A 9876-nucleotide genomic window follows, 5' to 3' on the forward strand; every position below is an offset into this window, starting at 1 on the left:
GTTGGGTTTGTCAGCGCGAAACCCAGCTTGCTGAGCTAGGTTTGTCGGCATAGAACCCAACCTTGCAGTGTTGGGTTTGACAGTGCAGAACCCAGCCTGCTGGTCTGGGTTTGTCAGCATAGAACCCAACTTGCAAGGTTGGGTTGCCGACTTGCGTAGAATTCAGAGAGATGAGAGAGAGAGACATACCTTGCACATGCAGTCGCTAAAGGAGCGTCAAAGGAGTAGGAGAGGACTCAGAGGAGAAGGGGAGGTGTCGGGGGGGGGATTAATTATTTTGCCCTAATCCCCCTCCTAGCCCCCTTTCATCGTATTTTTTTTTCGAGTCCAGATTTGAACATTTATGACCTTGGGTTCATTGACCGCACCCAGGGTCGGCTTGAACGCACCGGGTGCCACACCTGCACCCGGGTCGCGTCACGTCGACGCAGTGCGACACCCTGTTGGCCGAATCCCTGTGACATAGCCGTTAAAGAATCATCCAAGAAGGGAGTGAGACAAACAAAAACGAAAGTGATCTTAAGGATATGTCCATCAACAAAACTTGTAGAGGTTCTTCAACAATTTCTTAAGTCGTCTTCAACTCGTACTTTCAAAGTCACGGTGTCTTCATCTTTCCCTCAAAATCAAACACCCAAAGAACCTAGCATTAGAAAATTCAATCATACTTCTAGGCCTTCCGATAGAATTGTATCTTATGAGTCATTTGTGCCTAAGTATAGAGGTTGCCTTATATCCATTATCATGATCCTTCTTTCTACAATGAAGCCAAAGTCCTTCTTCAATCACTACCTATTAGGGAAAAGACTATAGGATGTAGGTGGGTTTATAAGGTTAAGATTAAAAAAGATGGATCTTTAAAGAGAAACAATGTTAGATTAGTAGCCAAGGGTTACTCTCAAGAGTATGGTGTTGAGTATAAGAAAACATTTGCACTCATGTATGACTAGTGTATGAACTCTTATTGCTTTAGCATCTATTAGAAAATAGCCTCTCTATCATCTTGATGCTAAGAATGCCTTTTTAAACGGTGACCTAAATGAGGAAGTGTATATGAATCTTCCTTGAGATCGAGAAAGAAAAAGTTCTTAATTTGAGAAAAACTTTATATGGGCTTAAATAAGCTCCTAAAGCTTGGTATGATAGATTTAACAAATGTTGTGTTGAATTTGAGTTATAAATCTTGTTATACTCACATTGCTCTTTTTGTCAAAGATACATGTTCTAACATTGTTATTATTCTATTATACTTAGATGATATAATTATTACAGGAAGTGACAAAAAGGGAGTTAAGGAAATTAAAATTATCTTTAAAAATCATTTTGACATGTCTTATCTTGGTTATTTGAGATATTTTCTAGGTATAGAAGTATCTTACTCACCCAAAGGATATATTTTATCTCAAATGAAGCTGGCTGCAAATATTATTGCAAGTCAAGGATCTCAGATGACAAAAAAGTAGACATGTTGGAAGTTGTCAATTGAAAAGTAAGACGGGAAGATGAAATTCTTCTCGAAGATCCAACATCATATCCACAACTGATCGAGTCCTAATTGACTTGTCCATTACAAGGCCAAACATTGCTCATGTTGTCCATTTAGCAAGCCAATTTCAACATGCACCAACTGCGGTGCATATGAGTGTCGTCTTGAGGGTAGTCAGAAATATAAAAATATTATAACTAAAGAGATTTTTTTCTTTGGAATTAATTGCTTATATTGATGCAAATTGGGAGGGAAATCCTAATGATAGAGTCTCAACTACTGGATTTTGTGTGTTTTTAGGGGACTCTTTAATATCTTGGAGGTGCAATAAGCAAGAAAAGGTCTCGCTGTCTTACAAACGCTGAATATCGTGTGATGGTAACGACAATTATAAAAATTATTTGGTTGAGAAGTCTTTTCAAAGATATGAGTACGAGAGTCGTTATCTTTAGTCCTTCGAATACGTGTTGCGACAACAAAAGTGATATCTGTATTGCAAACAACGATTACCTTCCATGAACGAACAAAGCATATAAAGATGGACTGCCGCTATGTTGGAGAAGAGTACTTGTGAGGAACAATTGAGTTGCCCTATGTGACGTCCGAATGTCAGTTGGCACATTTTTTCACTAAAACTTTACCTTCACCTTGTTTCATCTCTCTTCTTGCCAAACTTTTGGTTATCACACCATAAGTTTGAGGAGTGTTAAATTATATATATATATATATATATATAATGAAACGATAGTGCACTTATTACAAAGCCAATAATAGGCTATACAAGTGCACAAATACAAAATGGTTACTAATGGACCAACAACAATCTCACAATGAAGATAGCAAATATCACTTTCACGGTAGCACAAGAGGCACAAGGCCGAAAACAATAGATACAAATTTTGTATTCACACAAAAGCTTGCTTTACAAGAGGGAGGGAGTCTTTATTTATAGAGCTTCACTTGTGCTCAAAAGGGGGCAGTCCAACAATCGTTGGACTGACCACCCCCAACGGTTATACCGAATTACAAAAAAAAAAAAAATTACATTTCAGTCCCTAATGGACTGTGCTAAAATACTATACATGAAATGACCATAATACCCTTGATATATGTATATTTATAAATATACACAGTTATAAATATACATATATCAGTGATTATATACATACTATTTTAACACTCCCCCTCAAACTTACGGTGAGATCATCGAAAGTTTGCTAAGATACAAGAATCTTGGTAGACGAAGGGCTTTGGTGAAAAAATCTGCAGTCTGAAACTCAGATTGAACATAGGGCAAAGTAATTGTCTCCTTCAAATATTCTTCACAAACGTAGTGATAATCCATCTCAATATGTTTTGTTCGATCATGAAAGGTGTGATTGTTGGATATGTATATGGTACTTTTGTTATTGCAGCATAGTTTTGAAGGTTCTTAAATATCAACTCCCATATCTGAAGGTAATGCTCGCATCCACACAACTTCGGTGGTTGTTGTAGCTATTGCCTTATACTCAACTTCAATGGAGGATAATGCCATTTTTTGTTTTTTCTTGCATCACTAAGAGATGAGGGAATCACCTAAAAAGACACAAACTATTGGGATCTCCTCCCCAGTCAGAATCAATATAAACAATAAGATTTAAAGATGAGGAAGATGATAAGAATAACCCTTTAGAAATAATTTTCTGGATGTAGCAAACTATTCTCAATACTGTACTAATGTGAACCGATGTGGGCGTATGTTGAAACTGACTTGCATTGTGTACAACGTGCGCAATGTCGGGTCTAAAAATAGAAAGATACATTAATGATCCGATAAATTGCTTATAAGGAGTTGGATCATCTAATAATACTTCGTCTTTATCTCTCATTTTTGCATTTATCACCTCAGGTGTATCCACACACTTTATGTCAGTGATTCCCGAACGTGCAACAATATCTGCTGCAAACTTGATTTGAGATCAAATGTATCCTTTTGGCGAGTAAGCTACTTCAATCCCTAGGAAATATCTCAAAAAACTGAGATCAATCATACAAAAAGATTTTTTAAGCATAATTTTAATTTCTTTAATTTTCTTCGGATCATTTTTTGTGATGATCATATCATCAACATACAAAAGAATAATAATAAGTGAGGTACCTGTAGATCTTACAAATAGAGCATGTCAGTGTAACAGGATTTAAAACCAAAGTTCAATACAGTATTACTAAACCGATCACACCATGCTTTAGGGGCTTGCTTATGCCCATACAAAGCCTTTTGAAGTCGAAGAACCATACCATTTTCAATAGTAAAACCAGGAGGAGGATCCATGTACACTTCTTCATTTAAATTTCCATTTAATAATGCATTTTTAATATCTAATTGATATATAGGCCATTTTCTAATAGACGCTACTGCAACTAGAGTCATAACTGTGGTCATACGGGCTACTGGGGCAAATGTTTCCTCATAATTTATTCTATATTTCTAAGAGTATCCTTTTGCAACTAATCGTGCTTTATATCTTTTTAGGGACCCGTCACTTTTTGTTTTGATTTTAATGACCCATTTACATCCTATAGTCTTTTTTCTCTTGGGAAGAGGTTGAATTGTCCAGGTATGGATTTTATGTTGTGCATCTAATTCTATCTTCATGACTTCAATCCCCTCTTTTATGTTTTTAGCTTCATTGTAGTTAGATGGTTCATGATATTAATGGATAGCTAGAAGGAAAGCCCTATAATTTGGAGAGAAAGATTCATAGGACACAAAACTAGTTGGAGGCCTATGAATTCGTTCAGATCTTCTAACATTAGTTTCCTCAATATTTGTTGATTGATTATAGCTTTCAAAGGCACATAGATGCTCCCAGTTATCTCGTCTAGAATATTGTAAGAGATTTTGGGATGGTTCTCTTTCTTCACTAGAGTCATTAATAGACTCGAAATTTTCAATGTCATTAACAATTTCATTATTTGATTTAGGTAATAAATCAAATAAAAAGGCATACTCAGTTTCTTTCTTGGGTTTTTCAAAATTAAATCTATTTTCTTTTTCAAGAAAAGTAACATTTCTAGAAACATAGAGTTTGTCATTTGTTTTATTATAGCATCGATAACCTTTTTTATTTTTGGCATATCCAAGAAAGACACATTTTATGGCTTTGGGAGAGAGTTTGTTATATTTTTCAAGAAGCATAAAACACTTACATTCAAATATCCTTAGTCTTTTCAAGTCAGGAGAAATTTTAAAAAATCTTTCAATTGGAGATTTGTTTTCCAAAACTTGAGAAGACATTTTATTTATTAGGTATACGACGGTGAGTGCAGTTTCAGCCCAAAAATTGTTTTGGAATACAACAACAACAACAACAACTACGCCTTCATCCCAAAACAATTGGGGTCAGTGAAAAAATTGTTTTGGAATAGCTTTTGAAATAAGAAGGGTTCTAGTATTCTCAATAATGTAACGATGCTTTCTTTCGGAAATACCATTTTTTTAAGGAGTCCTTGGACAAGATCGTTGGTGTATAATAATACCATGAGTTTTTAGATATGATTGAAATTCATTCGAAAGAAACTCTTCCCCTAAGTCGGAGCGGAAGACTTTAATATTTGTTTTAAATTAGTTTTTAACAAGGTTATGAAAGTTTTTAAAGCACGAAAAAACTTCTGATTTAAGTTTGAGGAAGAAACTCCAAGTATGTTTACTAAAATCATCTATGAATGTAATATAATATGAGTATCTTCCTTTTGACATGACAGGAGCAGGGACCCCATACATTCGAATGCACTAATTCAAAATTTTCACTAGATGAAGAGGTTCTTGATTCAAAAGGAATCATTTGCATTTTTTCAAATATACAGTCTTCACATACAAAATTTTTATCTTTACAAAATTTTTCAAAAAATGGAAAATGGATAGTTTGGATATACTTGGGTGTCCTAATCTTTTATGCCAAAGTTCTAAATCCATGTTCTTTGACTTGATTACAAAAAGAGTTTTTTCGGTAAACATAAAAAAATTCATATAGTAGAGATCTCCTCTCCTATGACCTTGCTCAATCAACTTCCTTGACTGGAGATCCTGCACCCAACAAGCCTTAGATGAGAAGAAGACTTTACACCCATTATTGAAAATTTGAGACACTGAAAAAATGTTTAAATCTAGTTTTGGAATAACCCTCACATTTGGAACAAAAAAAAATTGAAGTGTCTTTGAGATTTCTTATACTTTTGACTTTTAAAGAAGTGTCATCGGCGGTTGACACATATCAAAAGTATGAATTGGTGCAATTGGATAATAGAAATTCATTATAAGTCACATGAAATGAATCTCCCGAATCCAAAATCCAAGAAGACTTACTCGGAGAAGAAGAGGAGGAGATGGCGGTGCCAGATGTAGAAGAAGTGACTTTAAGAATGTGTGAGACGACCTTCGCTATTTGAGCAATTATCAAATAATTGAAATTGCCTCCTTTCTTGATATCTTGAGGTTCTTCACTTAAAGCGGCTACCTTTTTGAATTTGGGACAATCCGGTCTTATATGTCCCGGTTCTTTATAATGATAACAAATGATTTTGCCTTTGTATCCTCCTCCATTATGTCCTTCTCTATTGTTTTTCCTCTCAAAGTAAGAAGGTTTGTATGTTTTTACAAAGTTTTCGGGTCTTGCCATGTCAAGGATCTCATCATTAGACTTGTGCATACCAAGTCTTGTTTTCTCTTGGCAAATTTGTGCAAGAGCATCACTTATAGAAGGAGTTGAGGTCCTATGAAGTAGAGATGACCTAACTTGCTCAAATTTCGACCGGATGCCATAAAGGAAAGAGCAAAGATTTTATCTTTCTATTTGAGATTTTATCGTTTCAATAGCCAGACCTTCTCATTTGGGTTCTAACATGGCTAATTCATCCCAAATAGGAGATAAAACACCGTAGAAATCTCTTACGCTTTTGTCTCCTTGTTTTGCATTACGTACCTTGTCTCAAAGATAATATAGCCTAGTCATATCTTTTTGAATGAAGGTATTTTTTAAGAAGATCCATGCATCACATGCCTTCTTGAAGTTGATGATGTTTGTGGTAATCTTAAATTCTGTGGTATTCATAAACCATGAGAGAATTTAAGCGTTGCTCGCTTCGTAATCTTCCAATTTGTCTTGGTACTCTTGTAAAGCCTTTTCTTTTTCTTCTTCGGACAAAACTTTGACTTGATCTCCTTTTCTTCTAGTCAATTTAAGTTGGGGTTCATTAGTGGAGCTACTAACAATGTCCCATAGTTTTTTTTCTTTGATGTGATTCTCCATTGCAGTCGCCTACGTCAAATAATTATTTTCATTGAGCTTGTATGTGACGACGGAGGCGAAATCTTTTTCTCCCATAATGATTGCAAAAAATTTGAATAGGAGAGTAAAAATAATGAGCACGAGCGTGAAGAACACCCCGCAAGTAAGATTACAAGGAAGCTTTTTCAAGAATACGATCATGAAGAGTAGCATCACAAGTATATAAAAGTATCCCCCAAAAAAGGCTTTTTCAAGAATCTTGCTCTTATACCATGTAATGAAACGGTAGTGCACTTATTACAAAGCTAATAATAGGCTATACAAGTGCACAAATACAAAATGATCACTAATGGACCAACAACAGTCTTACAATGAAGATAACAAATATCACTTTCACAATAGCACAAGAGGCACAAGGCCTAAAACAATAGATACGAATTTCGTATTCACACAAAAGTTTCTCAAAAGCTTGCTTTACAAGAGGGAGTGAATTATAACCTTTGGGGGCAGTCCAAAGAATATACGTATATCAGTCATTATATACATACTATTTTAACAATATATATATATGGGTAAATATTAACTACTAATGAAGGTACAAAACTAATGGGTTAGAAATCATAGGTGCAAGTTGTATCGACTCAATCTAACCACATACATGTGTTTAACATGGTTTGTTTGCTAAGGATCAAGCTTTGGATCATGTTTTGCTGATGTAAAAATGTGATCTGTTGTTTAACATGGTTTGTTTGCTAAGGATCAAGCCTTGGATCATGTTTTTCTGATGTAAAAATGTGATCTTTTGAGTAATAAAATTTTGGCACATTGTAGGCCGTTGATTTTTGGACCCCTTTAAAAACCTAATTACTTGTCATAATCACATGATTCAAAACAAGTTTCCTACTAAACAAACCATGCAAATCACATCTGCAACATTTGCTCTACAAAAAATCAGAAAATTTTGAAGAAAACAGTGATTTTTACTCATTAGTTTCATACCTTCATTAGTAGTCAATATTTACCCTATATATATTCTTAGGATTCCTATGAATTTTTCTGTTTTGTATTTATAATAGGTCATGCCCATTAGGGGCATTTTTGTACAATTTTTATTTTTTTATTTTTTATTTTTGTTCTCTTTCTAGCCGTTGGGACTAGCCCAACGGCTAGTTAAGCTAGCCCTCTTGTTCCCTTTGCTGTCTATATATATGGGATTTCTCTCATATTTCTTGTGTGCTTTTCTTAAGCAATTAACAGTGAATAAAGTATTAGTTTTTATATTGTTTGTGTTCTCTTGTGTGCTATTGTGAGTCATTGTGAGTGTGCCTTAGTGGCCTTGTGTTTGTCTATTAATGGTTAGTGTTTTGCCTTTATGGGTTTGTGCTTAAGCACTTTCTTGTATGCTCTTAGCGGTATTGTGAGTGTTCTTTTGGTTGTGATTTCATTAAAGAGAGTCTAGTAGGGTAAACATGGACATAACATATGCGTATGATGGTCATATCTATGTCACATAACTAAAAATAGGGAAAAATAAAAAGAGATAAGTTCCTCACTATTGTTCAGACACACAAGATCTTGAACGTTTGAATCACGCCACACCAGAGCTTGTTAATGTACCGAGCCCTTCTTTCTATATAATGCCTTTTGAAACAGTCGATATTTGTCAAGTTTCTATATCTGCTTTGCCAAATGATTGGTGACTGTGCTCTTACTGTTAGGAAACAAGTCCCCACAATGCTATGTTACCGCGACATGGCACCTTGGGTGCCGTACCCATGTCGACACGGGTACTGGTACCTGGACATGGCATTTGCCGTGTCCTATATTATATTATATTATGTATTATATTTTCAATATATAATATATATTTTAGATATATAATATATAACTTTCAGTATATATTTAGCCGTGTCCCTGTACCCATATTTTTTAGAATTGCTGTGTCATACCTGCACCTGCACCCGTACCCAGGTGACATAGCCACAATGCTGCAATGCATCAAGGTAAGGTGGAGAAAGGAATAGTGTTTTTTTGGTTAATTCCCAAAACATCATTCATTTCGTACACGGCTTAATGAAAATGTTGCTTGATGTTGGTTTCTATTGCCAGTTGATGTGCAGGTAGTTATTTGTTTTGGGGTTGCTCATCAAGTTGCTTGTGTATATGAAAAAGTTGGCGCATGTCTGTGTTACAGTAATGATCAGATATAGCCGATTTCAGTTTGATTTCCTTATATGTTCTATCTGGCAGGCCAAACTCCGGAGCCAATCCTGGTGGATACGCTACTTTTTGCAGACAGGTTTGCAAGATAATGAAGTGATTGCCAAAAAAATTGAGCAGGCTGCAGCAAAGAGGTCTTACAAACCCAGTTGCCAGATCTTTCATCTCACACCTTAGGCTCAACAGCAGGCGCTGGAACAATGCTTCCACTTATCAAAAGAATTTTGTGAATTCTTCATTGATTCTAATGATGTTCTTGATTCCATTGGATGAGGGAGGCCAGCCATTGGGCAGACCTTTTTCATTTTGCATTTGGCCTCCTCTGCTTTAGCGTTCCAGTAAATAGGTCTGCATTTAATTAGTGGTTGTATCAGTCCAAAGAGGAATGCTTGTATGTGGTTTTAGAGAATTATTAAGAGGACAGGATTTGTATTCAAGTCCCGGTTGAGGATTTGTTCACGGGAGATTATCTAAAGACGTATATGGCACGTCGCCTAAAAGATGCTCAATTTTTCAACAGTGCTGAGCGTTCCTTGTTAATTTGGCTTAACTTGCTTCGAGGTTGGAGAGTAGTCTCCAACCGGTGCTTCAGGGAATCAGTGTGCCTCCTTTCAAGCACATAACCACAAAAAAAAATGTAGTTTAGACCAGGATTATCGGAAACCCTATAAGAGGATGGGAAACCGTTTCCGATCAATAAACATTGCATCTTCGAAACATTTGGGAAACACTAAAAAATTTATGGGAAAAGTGTTTCCCACTCTAAGGGAAACACATTTCTCACACTATTTCCCACATGTTTCCCATGTGTTTCTCAAGCATCGTAATGTTTGGTTTAAGTTATCAAGGCTTTTCTTTTTCTTAAGCTTTTCTCGGTCACTTCTGGATCCGTTTCCTGGT

At 35.7% G+C, this 9876-nt stretch overlaps 1 protein-coding gene across 1 annotated transcript in view; it reads left to right on the top strand.

The window, feature by feature from the left end:
* The window catches only part of LOC149816387 (putative pectin methylesterase CGR3), a 33733-nt gene extending 24257 nt beyond the window's left edge, over positions 1–9476 (top strand). The window contains exon 7 of the mRNA XM_089988225.1: positions 9007–9476. Coding sequence (XP_089844351.1) covers positions 9007–9153 — 147 coding nt within the window. The 3' untranslated portion in view covers positions 9154–9476. The remainder of the gene's footprint in view (positions 1–9006) is intronic.
* The last annotated feature ends 400 nt before the right edge of the window (positions 9477–9876 follow it).

Source organism: Nuphar pumila, chromosome 14, assembly GCF_984573655.1.
Source record: "Nuphar pumila chromosome 14, dmNupPumi1.hap1.1, whole genome shotgun sequence".
Lineage (NCBI taxonomy): Eukaryota > Viridiplantae > Streptophyta > Magnoliopsida > Nymphaeales > Nymphaeaceae > Nuphar > Nuphar pumila.